The sequence below is a fragment of the Girardinichthys multiradiatus genome, chromosome 9 (assembly GCF_021462225.1).
Source record: "Girardinichthys multiradiatus isolate DD_20200921_A chromosome 9, DD_fGirMul_XY1, whole genome shotgun sequence".
Lineage (NCBI taxonomy): Eukaryota > Metazoa > Chordata > Actinopteri > Cyprinodontiformes > Goodeidae > Girardinichthys > Girardinichthys multiradiatus.
In genome coordinates, this window is record NC_061802.1 from 12,622,411 (window position 1) to 12,640,982 (window position 18,572).

Genomic DNA, 18,572 nt, shown 5'->3' on the forward strand with positions numbered 1-18,572 from the left:
CCAGCAAACCACGATGAGAGCCTTTATCCAAGATTTGCTGAATACCAAAATGACTCCAACAGAGAACCAGGGACTCACCCTACATCTAAAGAGCTGCAGATCTCACTTGCTTCAGTTAAGGTCAGCACCCATGATTCAGCAATGAGAAAGAGCAGCCGGACAAGACTGGCATCCATGAGAGAGTTTCAAGGCTAAAACCACTGCTGAGCAAACAGAATAAAATGGCAGTTTAACAAGTACCAAAAAACATGCCTTTTATGAAAATATTCTGTGGATTGATGATGTAAAACTAACACAACATTTCAGAAAAACCTAGACCTAGACAACGTAGTATTTGATGCAACCATGAATTCGTCTCTCCCTCGCCAAGGGTGGCAGAATCACATTGTCTTAGTATTTCACAACAGTAAATTCTTAGACTTTAAACCCAGTTTGCTCATCAACACAAACACAATTTATTTGGAGGAAACATTTCCACCTGAATATAAATTTGGCATTAATTTAAAACAGCCTCAGGATGACACATCCAGCAGCATGTGAAGCACTGACTATCCATCAGCTTGCTGAACTATCTTTTGAAACTTCACCAGCTAAGCAAATGTTCAGAGACGAAGATGGACTTTATCTCTTTATTTATTGATATTACTATGTGCATAATTAAAATTAAGAAAATAGTAAACATCAAAATTTGTAGGTTAATAAATAAAAAAAAAAGTTTAACTGTCATGTAGCTATATTATAACTATATTTAGATTTTTTTTTTCTAAAAGCGGCTTTTAGATAACTGCTAGCCTTAAATAAAATTTTTATTGAAGTTGTTACAGTTGTAGTTATAATTTAAAGACATTTTTTCAGCACTAGTGGCCTTTATTTTTATTTTTTGACAGCAGGCAGACAGGAAAGAGGGGTAGAGAGAGGGGGAGACATTCGGCAAATGTCGCCGGGTCCGGGACTCGAACCCGGACGGCCGCTTCAAGGACTGTAGCCTTTATACATATATATATATATATATATATATATATATATATATATATATATATATATACATTAATATATATATTAACACAATGAATTCACATAATCACATTTAACACTCCCCCCCTGTTGTCTCCATCTTGTTGTATCTTGCTGATCAGAGATGAGGTTGGCTGCTTCTGAGCTAATTGGAGGAGGAAGTGGCTCACTCGTTTCTCACCTCCAGACTCGATCACCATGCGCTGAGCGGCTCCAATTAGTGCTGTGTGTGCATGATTAGAGGAGCACTCGCAGCCTGTCCTGTTGCTGGGCAAAGACGCTGCCTCAGTGTGCGTTGTTGGCCTGAAAAGCCTTTCCAGTTGTGTACCAGTGTGATGCCGGGTTGTTTGATTTTTGGGTCGATGCTAGAGCCAAATCTAGATCTCTGCTGCTGGGGCCTGTAATTACACACACACTGCCTTTCAGAGAGAGAGAGTGTGTGTGTGTGTGTGTGTGTGCGTGCGTGTGTGTGTGTGTGTGTGTGTGTGTGTGTGTGTGTGTGTGTGTGTGAGACAGTGGTTTATCCCGGTGCTTTACCCCTTTCAACCAGTTTCTAATGATGGTAATGCTGATCAGCCACTGTATGGATTCCTGCCTAGCTGGAGGGACAGAGCTAATCGCTGCAGATATGATCAATACCCATCCTGAGGAGCAAATCAACCTTTGAGGCACCCTGAACTCCAAAAAGTGTAACCTCCACAGCTCCACTGAGTGATACCAAAAACAACAACCTTTTTATTTTAGATTCAGGGTCAACACATAGTCTGGAAATGTATGGAATTTCTATCCATCCATCCATTTATCCATCCGCCCGCCCATCCATCCATCCATCCATCCATCCATCCATCCATCCATCCATCAGTCGTCCAGTTTTTGTAGGCTCCATATTTAAACCCAGCCTGGTGTAGAATTGCCTGCTCTAAAGTCACAGGAAGGTTTGTATTTGTATTCATACTTTAAAAAGGCCGTAGAACTCAGTCAGGAAAAGTATGGAATTTAACATGGAAAAGATGGAGAAACGCTTTTAATTCCAGACCTTCAGCTTCAAAATAAACTGTTTCATTGTTTTTCTTTAGTTTACATCATCCTTGACTGGATTATTTTCAACCCATACTTGTAATAAATTTACTATGATACTCCACACTAGCTTTCTTAAACCTAGTAAACAGTGGGAGCTTGTCCAGATCCAGATAGTTTTGGAAAAGCTGGAACCTGAAGGTGGCATTTTTCACATCTTCGCTTCATTTTCAACCAAAATAAATTTTTACAAGAGTTGGATAAATATCAGAAAACAGATTGTTGGTCCTTAAACCAAACCTTTGTAATTTAAAATAGGTTTGCTCTTCTCTTAGGCAAGACTCGATCCTCAGCCTTTAAATCAGAGGTGACAGAAAAATAATAAATACCCCAGCTGCTGTTACTGGCTGTAACCCTCCACTCCTGTTGGCTATATTTAGAGCTGCTTTGTGATCAGATGTTGATGTTGGACACAAACTGTTTGCTCCATTTGAACAGAAAGCCACGGTAGATCGGTCAGGTTCATAAAAACGCAACTGGCATTTTATGGAAGTTTGCTGGTCCAGGAACGTCTTATATCAAAATAGATTTAGCTCATCCAAACATCCCCCTGCATGGTGCAAGGTGGTTTTTATAACATATGATTTTTATTAACATTATCTTATAAATCAAAGACAACCTGGTCCATACTGTTACTAAAGGACCCCATCAGATATTCATTAGTATGTCCCCTGGTTGGTTGTTTATTAGTAGAAAAAAGTACATGAAATCCCTGGAAAACGTTTGTTTTCACCAAGACAACTAACACAACTCAAGTCTGACATGTTCTAGTTCTATATGTTGCTCAATATTAAATATACTGTGGCTAGAAAACAGTTGCTCCTTCTAAAATTATATTTGTCTGATGATTTATATTAGAATTATATTTTTGTCGCGTTAGAATAAGGAAGAAAACGAAGAAGGAGGATGAAAGGAAAAAAGAGAAGAACCAACGAGAAAAACTAAATAAGGAAGCCAAAAAGGATCTGAAATTTAAGAAGGATGAGGAAGGAAGGAAGGAAGCAAGGAAGGAAGGAAGGAAGGAAAAAAAATGTTAGGCAGAAGAAAGGAATTAAATAATAGGAAAGAAAGAAGTCAAGACAAAGAATGGAATAAAGGTAGTAAGTAAGGAGGGTAAACAGGAAAGAAGGAAAGAAAAAGCTGAAAGAAAAAGACAGAGAGAAAAGAATGATATAAAAGTTATGAAAAACAACAAAAACACAGGAAAGAAGACAATGAATGACAACAGGAAGGAGAAAAAGAAAGGTAGAAAGGTAAGTCAGAAACAAATGGAGATTACTCAACCAAGACAAGAAGGAAGAAATGAAAGAGGAAGGAAGATATAAAAGAAAGAAAATTGATTAAACAAATCAATGAAAGAGGAAAAAAGACAACAGGGACAGAGAGAAACAGGAAGGGAGGTTGTAAGGGAAGGAGCAAAAAAGTTAAGAAAAGGAAGATGGATGGATGGATGGATGGATTAAAAGAAAGAAAAGAGAAGGAACAAAGTGATAAAAGAAAGACACATGGCTTTAGTCTCAGTAACTGTAGTTAAACAGTATAAATTAAAGTTGATATTATTCATTGTTACAGCTGTGGCTTCATATTTATCTAAAAGCTTTTACACTTTAAAGCTTGTTTGGCCTTGTGGCAGAAATAGAGTAAATAAGAAGAGTCTGGAAAGGTCTGAAACATTTGTCAGAAGCATGTTACCTTCAAAGCTTTCTTGTTACACCTGGTCTCTATACCCCATATTTGTGTTTCTGAGCAGGATTAACAATAATGTAAACCAAAGAAACTTGGATCTATCTAAATGCCAAAACACACAGAACATGATAAATCAGAGGATTTCATGTGGGAATGTGGCTGCCAGTTCGAGCTGAGGTGTTGTGCTGGTCATTACCTCCTGAGCAGAAGCCTTCAGAGGAGAATTACAGTTTGAACTTTGACGTCTTCCTTTTTTTCTGTACAACACTCAGATCGACAGAAATAACCACTGCGCTTGTTTTTCTGCCACCCTGTGGCCCAGCCACTCTCCTTTGTGTGTGCAGTCGTGATGCCATTCAAACACACTGAGAGATCGTTGAGGACAAACCACACACAGTGACAGTGAAAGGAAAGGAATCTGCTTTGGAACGGTGCAGGATGATTGGGGAAGCAGGGTGTTTTTCCACTGATTTCAGATCACATGCACATAAGGCTAGAGGTATAAAGCAAACAACCATTCACTCACTCACACGTGCATCCCTGTGTTTTTATTTTTATCACTGATTTTGTTGGCATGATCTCAGTTTGGTGTGAACAGAAAGGGCTGTTTTTCCTCCTCACCTCTCGCCTCCTCGCCTTCCTGGTGTGATGTTTAAGGGCCCCACAGCCGATTCCCACGCTCTGAGGAAAGAAAGAACGCAGGAGGAACTGCATGTGTGTATGTGTGTGTGAGTTTTGACCTTTGTCCTTTCATCTGTGTCATCTCCCCATCAAAAACAAAAACATCTGGCCTTGATGGTCATTTTCTGAATCACCCCTGCATGTACAGATGAAAGTTCCTTAACTCCCTAAGCTGTGGCTCCCATGAGCCTCTTCACAAGCATGCAAGGCTGAACAGCAACTGGAACTGGTTGAACTTTTTAAGTTCCTATAAAGATTAAATCAAGCCCGGTTTTGATAACAGAGGTCCCAAATGAAGATGACTCAGGTTGGAGGATTGGGACTTGCATGAGATCAGCAAAGACATGCAGTTCAAAAGACAAGGAGCAGTAGAGCCACAGCGAATTTACTAAACCCTAAAAATCGTTAAATAAACCATCCATGTGTCACACCGCGCCCACCCTACACAACAGAAAACAGTTTTTTTCTTTACTTTTCTATTTTTCTCTCCTTTGCATATTTTGTAACATTACAACCAAAACCTTTATTGTATATTGCTGGGATTTTATGCAATTGACCAACACAAAGTTTCATATAAATGTGAAGTGAAGAAAAAAATAATGCATAGTTTTAAAATCTGAAAAAGGCCTTAGAGGTTTTTGGAGAACATTAATGAACAAACAGCATCACGGAGACCAAGGAACACAGCGGACAGGTTAGGGAGAAAGTCATGGAAAGGTTTAAAGCAGAGTTAGGTTATATAACAATATCCCACAGAGCACTGTTCAAAAAGGAGAGCATGATCAATGAGGCATCCAAGATAACCATGGTAACTCTGGGGAAGCTGCAGGAATCCACAGCTCAGGTGAGAGAATATGTTGACAGGACAACTACTAGTCATGTATTCAACAAATCTGGTCTTTATGACAGATAATAAAAAAGTAAGCTATAGTCCCATTTTCAGATTGCCCTTCATGCTCTGGTCACATGGCCTACATGCAAAGCATTATGTGTGGAGGAAATCACCTTTAACACACCACCCTCACAGTGACACATGGTGGTGGTAGCATCATGGTGTGGGGATAGGTTTCTTTAACAAGCACAGGAAAGGTGGTCATAAAGCAGGAGAACATGGATGGTGTTAACTATAGAACAATTATTGATAATGGGGGAGGAGGTTTACCTTCCAGCAGGACCACAACCCTAGAGATACAACTAGAGCTGAAAGGATATGGTTCACATGAAAGCAAATGGATGTGTCAAAAAGGTCTAGTTAAAGCCTATCTAAAAATTGGCAGCAAGACTTAAAAATTGATGTTCACAGGGGTTCTCCATCTAATGTGAAATTGTTTATTGCCATTAAACAAATAGGCAAAAATATCAGTTCCTGGATATCCGGAGCTTGTAGTAAACGTACATACAAGATCAATACATACAAACGGAGGCTGAACTTTTCCGATTTTGTTTGTAAAAAATGTAGAGAAGCATGTCTTATTTTTTTTTCCACTTGGTCCATCACAAAAATCACACCAAAATACATTGAAGTTTATGGTTGCAATAAATAGAACGTCTGAATACGTTTGCTAAGTTTTTTATTTTTACTTCCCCATCTGGGTTATTTGTTTTAATATGAATTTTAGAGATATCACCCCTGGGGTTGTAAGGGTATAGGGTTTTGTTTGTGTGTTAGTTTTGTTTTTATATTTTTTTTTTGCAAAAATGTTTGAGTTATAAAAAACCTTCAGAATAGAGAAGCCTAACGTAGAAAAATTTGAATATAAAATGCATGAAAATAGATTAACTTTGTTAAAGCTTGAACAACTTTTTCAATTTGCTTTTGTGTAGCATAAATTCTCCTCAGGCTGTAAACCAAACATCCTGTGAACAAAAGGAGAGGTGAGGATGTGGGTGTTCGGGCAACTGTTTGTTTATGAGAGGAAAGTTTTGTAAAAGAGACTTAAAGAGAGAGAGAAAAGCTTCAATGTACGTCAGAGAAATGGAGAACAATGCAGAAGGCAGGAGTCAGCTCGAGGTCAAATGTTCAACATGTTTTAAATGAACCAGCCTTCCTGTCAGACTTTATGCCTTCAGTGAGAACAATAAGAAACAAAACTATAAAATCGTCAGTTTATGTGCAAGTAGAAGGTATAAAGAAAGTGTTATCTTGTAGCACGTCAGAATAACTCCCTCACAACACAGGAAATTAAATCAGAGCATATAAATGTGTCCTCTAACAAAACCCCCGCGGTCTTACTGGTTGACAAAAGCTGAAAATAAAATTAATGCATGAATGCACGAATCAATATGCTGCAAAATCATTTGAAGAGTGCAGCAAAGTTAGCAAGGTTTCAGTGCCAACAGCACAACGACAGCTGCTGTAGTGCCATATATTGTTCACTAGTGGGTGCTGTGCCCCTATTAAAAGGCTGTCGACTTGCTGCTCTTCACCATGACCGATTATTTATTTTGGGCATGTTATACCTGGATAAATCTCTTGCTGGACCCTGAAAAAAAAACAGAACAAATGTGACACATTGGCTTTGTGTTTTATAAAACATCTGCTTAGTCTCTCCCCAGAATAATGATGGACCACATCTAAGAGTAGTACATTAATTCATCATATAATAACATCCTAAAAATCAGTCTTAGATCTGGATTTTGATTAAACCTAAAATAAGAGTTTTGTTGTAAATCGGGGACGGACATTGATTGCAGATCTTCTTCTTTTGTTGATTTATGGAGTCTTTTAGAAAATATGTTTCATTCTATTTTGCTTCCATTTCTTTTTTTTATGTTTATGATTCAAAGTCCCATTGTGGGGTGTAGGGATACAAGACACACAAAATGACATAAAAGACACAAAAAAAAAAATGAAGAAATACTTCAGTTTTTATTTAACCAAGTGAGACGATTGATGAATTTGGAGTTCTCGTTATAACCTCAAATATATTTTAATTCTAACCACTGAAACAATGTTTCTTTTTTACCAAGTTCATTTAAAAGTGTGGCTTTTATTTATGAATCTATTTTTGTGACTGTGTGCCTGAGCGCATGTTTAGGAAAATGTACGTTTATTAATCTTTTTATTTAAGCTGTAAGCTCTGTGTGTTTTAAAATGTATGCTTGGATGACCTTTTCCATTTTATGTAAATCTAATCAACAATAAAGTAGGATGCATGTTATTTAATTAAGAGTAGGATTTCTCCGGCAAAATGAAGGTGTAGAAATGTCTGAAGTGATCAGGATAAAGGAGACAGCTGAATGAGAGGAGAAAAGGGGAAAAAATAGCAGAAGGGTGTTGAGCTCACCTCCTCAATTAAGGAGGTGAGCTGTTCCTTGAGTTACCTTGTAGGATTTAAAAATAGAATCTCACATAAACATAATTGTGAAGGAGAAATCATCCTAGCTGTCTGGAGAGAAAAGGGAGGAGGGTCATCTACGTAAGCATTGCCTCTAGTCTCCCAGATCACCTCTTTCCTGTCAGGTAGGCTATTTTTAGCCTCTGACGTCACTGGGCTCCTCTGATGGAGCCCCGTCACGGCCCACTACACGTATCCAAAGGCAGGGGTGGATGCAGAGCGGGATGCTGCTATTGAGAATGGCGGTGGGGGGTCGGTGTTATCATTGAGGTGAACCCTGCTGCTGCAGCCCCGCCTCTCTCCATCTCACTTCACCAATCAGGTGTGAGTTGCTAAACACATCACTGTGCTGGATGTAGTCTTCATGGTTACTCCTCCTCATCTCTCCATCTCTATCTGCTTCTGTGAATTGGACTGGTTCCATTCACAGTGAGTTGCATAATAGCACTCCTTCATTTATCTGAACTATTACTGGTAGAGCCCTGCAGGCAGGGCTAAAAATAGCCAGGGAGGCAACCTTGGTGCTCTGGTTTCTATTGATATGACCATTGAAGAAGAGAGTGCAGCTGAGCTTGGCTTGGAATGGATCTCATTGACAAAGATATACTGAAATAAATGCACAAAATATCTGTTGAGGTATCCAATTATTGGTGCTGCATAATCACATCTCAGTTTTTAAAGTATTTGCAATTATTGTAGTATTTTAAAGCAAACAAAAGCAGCATGAATGTCCCGAGCAAGGCATAGTTTCTGAATGTGTGTTCAGATTGTGAATTTCAAAAGGATTTTATTCAGGCCAAAGTAGCTGTGATGGTGTCTGATTCCAAGCGTTAGACCCCAACCAAAGACACCGAGTCATAATTTATATCTGAGTCTACCTGTAAAATCTAGTTTTAAAGTCTAATGTTCTGTTCCTAACAGTGTCTGCTGCCATTGGCCCAAACGTGGAGCGTAGCTGCTATCATTGGTGCGGGGGCTTTATAGGTCGCAATGGCGTTGATGTAACACGCCGGTGTTGACGTCATGTGGAGATAGCGGACAGACAGATGTGCGTATGTGTATGTTTGATTGCAAACAGCCAGTAATCACAAGGTGACCCGTTCTGCAACTGAGCGGAACCTAGTGGGTTTTTGTGTTGTTGGTTAGTGGATGTTCAGCACAGCTGTGTGGTCTTGCAGTCCGTGCAATCATACACTGAATGATTCACATTAGCAACTGTAGGTCTGTGCCTTAAACATTCCGATGCATCAAAACTTAATTTCTGTTTTTATGAGCCATCAGTCTTGTTTTAAAAATTGTAAATTCTATTTTATGTATTAATATGCAATTTTTCCCTGCAGATTTAACCATAATTATAATATTTACAATAACCATAAAAATCATTTGAACTTTAATTTATTGTAAAAGCATTCATCTCTGATTGTAAACTTGGTCATGATGTCTTGTTATAGTTGAAAAAATCAAAGATTTAAGGGTTGTATTTTCTTAGGAAACATTTTATTCATTTCCACTATTTATCCACGTGGAAGTAAAAAGATAATTAGCATCACAAATGTTGATATTGGATGTTGGAACTGTTGATGTTGGAGACTTTTTTGGAGCGTTTCTTTGTTTTTGGCCAGTAGAGATTTTCTCGGCATGAGAACATTGAGTAGAAATACCACAGTGTCTCAGTATTTACACAAAAATGAATGGCATGATCTAACTGCTTTTATTCAAACAGAAAAGGAACAATAATTATTACTGCTCCTTCTTAATATAACATATTACAAGTGAAATATTATTGCCAATTAGTAATGAGTCATTTTAATTTTGATACAGATACCTAAACAGTAGTATTCAAATCGTTTAGGTCTTTATAGAGTAAGGCATGTATAGTAATTCAATTCAATTCAATTCAAAAATACTTTATTAATCCCAAAGGGAAATTAAATGTTGTTATAGCTCATATTATGAAGGTTTCCTCATTAGCTGGTTAGTAAGTCGAGCTATCTGCAGTCAGCTGATAACGCGCTCACCACAGCTCTTATAGTAGAGATGAGTGGTTTTACTTTAATTTTCATGACTGTCCATGTCCAACAATATTTCCAAACAGCTGAATTTGTCTATGTTTTATGCCTTATTTCACCCTGCTGAACAGCAATGTGCAGCAAAAGGAAGGATTAGGGGCATTACTGTAGGCTTCACACAGCTGGAGAAAATTCTGGTCGCTGCAACAAGAAGGGTTTTTTGAAATGTTTTGAAAGCCTTACTTGATATTTTTTCTTTCAGGCAAATATCTAATAATGCGTATAGTTTGTAGTTGGATTTATATTCAGATAACATTCTCTATATTTGTTTCCCTGCATTGCACGGTATTTTAAGATTTTTCACATCAGTTTTTTGGTTTTTTTGTCTTACTTTTTAGGAATCCTGACATTAATTTAATTTAGATGTGTAACTTTTTTGCTAATTTTACTTTAATCTCCACCTATTTCCAACTTTTTCAACATTGCCAACTTTGTCTGTGTGTGCGGGTGTGCCTCCTCAGCCACAGTGTCACATCATATGAGTATGTTTATTCTATACAATGGCATTTTTTGACATCCCCTGCTTCTCTGTTTATTTTATACTTCACTGCTTTTCTTCCAAGGCTGTCACTTATGATGGCAGGAAAACTTAAATTGGCAATATTTGGTATAAATTGTAAAAAATCAGGTCACTTGTGTCATAGCTTATGTTTGATATTTTGTTCTCTCTTTGCAGTTTTGATGTGGAGAATGGCCTGTCGGTGGGTCGCAGTCCACTGGACTCTCAGACTAGCCCGGGCTCTGGTCTGGTACTTCAGGGCAACTTCCCTCACAGTCAGCGCCGCGAGTCTTTCCTCTACCGCTCCGACTCTGACTACGACCTGTCGCCCAAAACCATGTCCCGCAACTCGTCCACTGCCAGTGACCTGTGAGTAGTTAAACATGCTATGTTCTTTTTATTGTACCTCGTATAAACCTGCAACCCTGAAGGATCTGCTTGGCCTTCAACTGAAGGATTGAGGAGATTCATGGGTGCATATCACGAAGGCCTAAAAGAAGATGTAATCCTGAAATAAAATAATAAAAGACAACCATTCATTGAATCATTTTAAAAGAGTAACCTTCCTACATGCTAAGCTAGAGAAGGTAGAGAAAAATAAGACTATTAAATTGTGTGAGTGTAATAGAGACAAAATTATAATTTTTTTCTATTAGCCTTAAAAATACAACTGTCTACATATAATCATAGTATTGTTGCTAACTATAACCCTCTACATGCATAATATTATAATAATATAATTTATATTATATTGTTAAACAAAGAAAGTGAAAATTAAACTTATGTTGTGAACACAACAATAAGAAAATAGAACAAAAGGCACTGTAGAGCTTCCATGTTGTCTTGCAGAAATGTGTTTCAACAAGCTGAACAGAACGCTACTCCTAAGTCACAACATACTGGTGTTTATACCATTAGATATGCTATTAGTTTTAAATGGGCGGTATCAACACTGCTGTAGTACTTATAGACTATTTTATTTAAAGGTGTACTGATCAGTAGGTCAGATATTAGAATAATGTTTCCCTGGATCAGCTCTGATTGGTGATTATTAGGCTGAATACTGAAAAATCTAAAAAAAAATTCTTTTCATTAAATTCATCAAAACTGAAAACTCTTACTTTTTGGTTCTGTGAATTAATGCACAAGTTTAACGGTTTGATATACCAAACTACCACCTGTAAATAAGAACCTGCAGCGTTTATTCTGTTTTACATTCTCAATCTAGCTTTAAAGTCATTTAGGAACACAACTCAAGATTTAACTTCCAGCAGATTAATGGATAGTTTTGTCTCCCGTTTGTGTTGATTTGTACACCTAAAGATTTCTCTGTGCAGCTAGAAGTCTGTTTAGAGCCAGTCACTGTGTAAATAGGGCCACCAATAGCTCTTGCTCCTTTGTTTTGAAGGGAGGAAGGATTGAAGCATTGGGAAGTTAATTGGCTACCTCGGTGAGACAATGTGTGAAGATACCTGTGTTTTGTTTTCCTGTGTGTCCCCTTTGTACTCCCTGGTGCATCCTGACCCTTCTGCTTCCACGCCACCTTGTCGTCAACATGAAGTCCTAGCAAGCATTTGACAGAACTGAAATCACCCATAATTCATTTTTCATTTGGAGAATGAATTTGGCTATGATTTTACTCAGAGTCAAAATGTTTGCTAGAAGCTAATGCACAAACTTTCTTAATTCTCCCAGCAGCATGAAGTATGAAGGTGTTTAAAGGGAAAGTTCAAATGTTTTAGATGGAGTTCTGTTAAAATGTAATGATGACTAGTAAATATCTCATCTGCAGAAAACACAGAGCCTTGCAAAAGAATGTAAGTAAACATTTTGTCACGTTACAACCAAACACAAAGTAGTTCACAACTGTGAAGTGGTAAGAAAATAATGTATGGTTTTTATTTCTACTTGCAAATAAAAACAGGAAGTGTGGTGCACATTTCTATTTAGCCCTATTATATCTGGTACCCTTAAATAAAAACCAGTGCAAGAAATTCCCTTCAAAAGTCACCTAATTAGTAAATACTGTGTAAATCAATCTCAGTATGAATGCAGCTGTTCTTTAAGGGCCTCAGTGGGTTGTTAGAGAACATTAGTGAACAAAAAACACCATGGAGATCAAGGAACACAGCAGACACATCAGAGATGAAGTTGATAAGAAGTTTAAAGCAGAGTTAGTTTTTAAAAGAACATCCAAGGCTGATCACCTTGAGATGAGAAATAATTTGAGAATTAACTCCAATTACAGCTACAGGCCTTTTGGAGAATGTCTCCACCAGCTTTGCCCATCTAGAAACTGAAATATTTGTCCATTTATCTTTGCAAAGTACTTCAAATGCCATCTGATTGGATAGAGAGCATCTGTTCTCTTCCAGGATTGCCCTAGTTTTAGCTCCATCTATATACCCATTGGTTCTGACCAGCATGACTCTTTGGCAGAGTGGCATGATGAATTATTTATGGATGATGTGGATGTGAATTCTCCTCCACACATAGCATTTTCTTGTAGTCCAAAACGTTCAGTTTCGGTCTCCTCTGAGCAGAGCACTTTCTTCCATGTGATGTGTCCTCTACATGACTTTCTGTCAACTCTAAACTAAACTTATTGTGGGTTTCTTTCAATAATGACTTTCTTCGTGCCACACAAGAACTGAGATTAAATTAAACACAAGTGGACGCTGTTTGCTAATCAGGTGACCTCTGAAGATAATTGGTTTTTATTTAGGGATTTTATTTAGGGCTATCAGAGTAAAAGGACTGAATATAAATGCACATTATATTTGGTGTTTGAAAACTAACAATTTTTCATTCTATTTCACAATCATGCACTACTTTGTATTGCTCTGTCACATAAAATCCCAGTAAAACCCATTGGAGTTTGTGACTGTATTGGAACAAGATGTGAACTAGTCCAAAGGGATATAAGGACTTTAGGGAGACATTGTATATTTAACACTTTTGCCTCTGCAGAATGTGTTTGAAATGGTATGGTCCATAAACATGAGATGTTTTAATATGACAAAAGTTTATTTTTAAATAGTTGGTAGCTGGAAATCTCATGTCTGTCATGAAAGCAAAGATGCTTAGAAGGTAATCAACTGCAGGTAAGGTATGTTTTAGACATCACCTCATAACAAGACCCTGCTTCAAAAAAACTCTCTGAACTATCCCTTTAAAGTGCATGCTGTGGCCACCTTTTCACACAGCACTCAGAGCATGAACACTGCTCCTCGCCTGCTTTTTGTTTTAAACACAAACCTGTTTCGGAGGCCTTGTGTGCTTTATGAAGCTCAAAGAAACACAGGTCAGTCTCTGAATTGTCACTGGTACATTTCAAGCCAACCAGTCAATGTAATTTTAGTATACCCTTGTTTTAAAGCTGCACCAGCTCCTGCATTTGTGTAAATAATACGACCCTCTCTCCAGTCCCGTTACTCCCATTAAGTTCAAACCAAACATGGTTTCAGCAAACTGTGGCTTTCCTCTGATATCCTTATGTATTGTCTTTATTTGTCTGTGAATGATTTGAGAATCAGATCCCTCATGACTTTTTCACCAGATGTTTGTGTGTGTTGTTTCAGGCATGGAGAAGACATGATAGTGACTCCATTTGCACAGGTTAGTCCCATTAATACATATCCCTGAAAGTTCATGTTTTCATATTTGACCTGATCTAGAAATGTATGCCAGTAAAGATTCACCAATTGTGGAAAGAAAATGATTAATGATAGATTTCTTAGTTCAGCTATTTTTTTATTCACTCAACTTTTAAACACAACAGTGCAGAAAGCAGCACATTTCTCTCACATTAATTTTGTTTAGATTTCATTGGGTTGTAATATCCTAAGACCTAAGTGTCTGCATGCCATAATCTGACAATCTAAGAAAAATGGCAAAGACTTTAATGAACAATGTTTAATGCTAATTCTCATCTGAAGTGTAACGTGCCCTTTTCTGTTGAGCTGGAAGTTGGTCTGGGCCGATGAAAAGGATTTTATTGTTGAGTAAGCCTTTTTGTTCAAATTCATATTGTAAAATTGTTGTAATTCTGTCCATATAACTGATGAGACTTCCTGAAAGAGGTAACTCATCAGTCTGAGAAATAAAAGATGGTTCATTTTTCACAGAAAACACCCACACACATTCTCTTTGTACTGCACAGCTTGTTCTGACTATTTATCCCCTGAGTATTCTTTGCACAAGTGAAATTATGGGGTAATTTACTAACTAATGTAATCTTGATACACTTGTGTTTCTCATTAAAGAGCAGAATGACAAAAATGTGTAATACTCCGCCCAATAAGCACCTGTGGATGTTTATTCTATATTTTTACTTAAGTCAATGAATCAGAATCTAAATTTTAGGCTTATTCATATATCTTCTTTTATTTCTGTAGGTTCTCGCCAGCCTGCGAACAGTAAGAAGTAATGTTGCTGCTCTGACACATCTCCAAGATCGTGTGGTAAACAAGTAAGGGCAGAATTATGGTCCAAATGACAAACTGCTCGATGACTTTGTTAAATTTACCAAAACCTCGTCTTTTCTTGTTCCAGACGACCATCAACCACCAGTCAACCTCCTCTGTGCAAGCCGTGTCTTTCAGGTGAGTTTATGTGGGAACACTGTGAAGTTATAGCCACAGGAAAACCTCTTTGGCTTTAAAGGCATAATATCATTATTATTACAAATTTTCCTTTTTAAGTGAAAATAATGAGGCTTGTAGCTTATGTTACAGTTGTGCTCATAAGTTTACATATCCTGGCAGAATTTCTCATTTTTTTATTATTTTTGGAGAATATGAATAATAATACAAGAACTTGTCTTTCACTCCTTAGTTAGTGATTAGTTGAAGCCATTTGCTGTGAAACAATTGTGTTTGCTCTTTTTAAATTATAATGACAACAGAAACTTCTCAAAATGTTATGTAACCTAAATGTTGTTTTTCCTGAAAGCATACTCACAAGTTAAAACACGCGAGTTAAGGTAATCATTCTCACCTGTGATCTGTTTGGTTGTTTGTGAGTATAAAAAATCATTGAGCTGCTGGGCTTCTGACAGACCTCTGCGTGTTTCAACCAGATTTATGGAGAAAGCAAATAAATGATCACAGGAGATGCAGGAAAGGGTAGCAGAATTTTCTAAAGCAAGCAGAGAATATAAAAGTCAGGTACAGCAACGAATCTTTTAGCCACAACTAAATGTGGCTAAAAGTTTAAATAGTTTTGGATGCAAAAGAAAACATAAAAACAACTTCAACTGACATATGGGACTCTACAAAAAGTGGTGTGGCTGTTTCAAAATGCTATATAAGGAGGCATTTAAAGAAAACTGGGCTGCATGGCTCTGTCGCCATTAGTAAGCCAAACAACACAGAGACAAGTTTCAAAAGCGTCTAAAGAAAAGCTTTCAGAGGGCCAAAACTGAAGTTGATGCCCACAACCAAACAAAAAAACCAAAAGAAAATTTGATCCTGATAATCCTTAAAACCGGCACTCGTTTTATCCTAAGTTGTTCCACCTTTGACTTGAAACGTGTGTTTGTGTGACCTTTTAGAAGAGCCCTACCAGAAGCTGGCGATAGAGACGCTGGAAGAGCTGGACTGGTGTCTGGACCAACTGGAGACGCTCCAGACCCGACACTCAGTCAGCGAGATGGCGTCCAATAAGGTAAATGGATGCGCTGCTCAGCCTCATGGAACACAATACAGCTACAACTGTTTCCAAACATCTCCATAGTTGTTGTTGAACTGGTTTGTTTATCTTGTAAATGCCATTTTTTCTTCTAGTTTTTATCTTTAATAGCATAGGTTTTCCTTAAAGTTAAATCAAGAATAATTTAACATATTTGTCATTGCTGAAGCAGAAAAAAATGTATTTACATTGAAAAAATGGATGTTAAAGTCCCTTATGAGGAAGAAAAAGCAATTTACTTGTGTGAAAAGACTCACCAGGGGTTTATACGTAGCATGTTCCTCCTCTGAAAGAGTTAATTAGCGTCACTTCTTTCTGTTACCCCTTTCTGTGTGGTTCCTTCATCCCACCTTCAACCAATCAGCTCTCAGTTATCCACCCAGCCTCTAAAGCCAGACGAATACGATTGGTCAGAGAGAGATATGGAGGGGAGAGGGGTGGGGGGCTGCATGCAAGACAGAGAGGAGAGTTCCTCACAGAATCTCCCTCCATCCCTCTTTCTCATTGACAGTGTGTAACAGTAGCTGGATAAGAGACTGCAGTGAACACCCACCCTATCGCTCCTGATGTTGGAGCTCTCTCCATTCTTGATCCCCCCCCACGTTATCTCCCAAACAGAACTGGGACTGTGGCAACTTGGACTTTTATACGGATTCCTTTTTATGTTCCGACACTCCATGCTACAGGATTTACAGGGCAGATTACAGTCAATCAGTTACAGGAAACTTGGATTCTAGCTTCTGTGAACATTAGAATGCATTGGCTGACATGCTTCTGCTGGCAGATTGGGTTTGCCTGTGCAGGAGATTCAGACAGGTGAGTGACAGAGAAGTAGAGCTGGTTTTCCTTGTTTGCACTTGGATCTACTGATTGGTGGTGCAGGGGTGGGGCGTGGGGTTGTCTGGCCATAATGTTGAGTGAGCCTGGCTGTCAGATCTTTTGCAGGACTGGATCTACAGTCTACTTTGGCCTTGTTTTTCTGTAAATTTGCTTCTAAATATTGACAGCTGCACATTTGAAGTTGCTTTTTTGCATCATCTGTCAAAAACAATGCAGAATGGCAAACACATGCATTATTTGCACCACTCTGACTGGTAAAAAAACACTATTGTCACCCCCCTGTGAACACAAGAAATGCTGCCAATCTCTAAACTGATTGACAAGACAACCAGTGTACAGTGAAAATTGATCTTTAGGGCAATCTGGTGGTGGATGTGTTTTGTTGATATAAAATGAATATATTAAATAACATCTCATCTGCAAACTACAGGTCCTTCTCAAAATATTAGCATATTGTGATAAAGTTAATTATTTTCCATAATGTCATGATGAAAATTTAACATTCATATATTTTAGATTCATTGCACACTAACTGAAATATTTCAGGTCTTTTATTGTCTTAATACGGATGATTTTGGCATACAGCTCATAAAAACCCAAAATTCCTATCTCACAAAATTAGCATATTATTAAAAGGGTCTCTAAACGAGCTATGAACCTAATCATCTGAATCAACGAGTTAACTCTAAACACCTGCAAAAGATTCCTGAGGCCTTTAAAACTCCCAGCCTGGTTCATCACTCAAAACCCCAATCATGGGTAAGACTGCCGACCTGACTGCTGTCCAGAAGGCCACTATTGACACCCTCAAGCAAGAGGGTAAGACACAGAAAGACATTTCTGAACGAATAGGCTGTTCCCAGAGTGCTGTATCAAGGCACCTCAGTGGGAAGTCTGTGGGAAGGAAAAAGTGTGGCAGAAAACGCTGCACAACGAGAAGAGGTGACCGGACCCTGAGGAAGATTGTGGAGAAGGGCCGATTCCAGACCTTGGGGGACCTGCGGAAGCAGTGGACTGAGTCTGGAGTAGAAACATCCAGAGCCACCGTGTACAGGCATGTGCAGGAAATGGGCTACAGGTGCCGCATTCCCCAGGTCAAGCCACTTTTGAACCAGAAACAGCGGCAGAAGCGCCTGACCTGGGCTACAGAGAAGCAGCACTGGACTGTTGCTCAGTGGTCCAAAGTACTTTTTTCGGAAGAACGCAAATTCTGCATGTCATTCGGAAATCAAGGTGCCAGAGTCTGGAGGAAGACTGGGGAGAAGGAAATGCCAAAATGCCAGAAGTCCAGTGTCAAGTACCCACAGTCAGTGATGGTCTGGGGTGCCGTGTCAGCTGCTGTTGTTGGTTCACTGTGTTTTATCAAGGGCAGGGTCAATGCAGCTAGCTATCAGGAGATTTTGGAGCATTTCATGCTTCCATCTGCTGAAAAGCTTTATGGAGATGAAGATTTCATTTTTCAGCACGACCTGGCACCTGCTCACAGTGCCAAAACCACTGGTAAATGGTTTACTGACCATGGTATCAGTGTGCTCAATTGGCTTGCCAACTCTCCTGACCTGAACCCCATAGAGAATCTGTGGGATATTGTGAAGAGAACGTTGAGAGACTCAAGACCCAACACTCTGGATGAGCTAAAGGCCGCTATCGAAGCATCCTGGGCCTCCATAAGACCTC

General features: G+C 38.6%; 1 protein-coding gene across 1 annotated transcript in view; it reads left to right on the plus strand.

Moving 5' to 3' along the window:
* The window catches only part of LOC124873699 (cAMP-specific 3',5'-cyclic phosphodiesterase 4D-like), a 43,079-nt gene that overhangs the window by 13,586 nt on the left and 10,921 nt on the right, over positions 1–18,572 (plus strand). The window contains exons 2-7 of the mRNA XM_047374556.1: positions 10,542–10,733; positions 11,773–11,814; positions 13,946–13,982; positions 14,762–14,835; positions 14,919–14,968; positions 15,919–16,031. Coding sequence (XP_047230512.1) covers positions 10,542–10,733; positions 11,773–11,814; positions 13,946–13,982; positions 14,762–14,835; positions 14,919–14,968; positions 15,919–16,031 — 508 coding nt within the window. The remainder of the gene's footprint in view (positions 1–10,541; positions 10,734–11,772; positions 11,815–13,945; positions 13,983–14,761; positions 14,836–14,918; positions 14,969–15,918; positions 16,032–18,572) is intronic.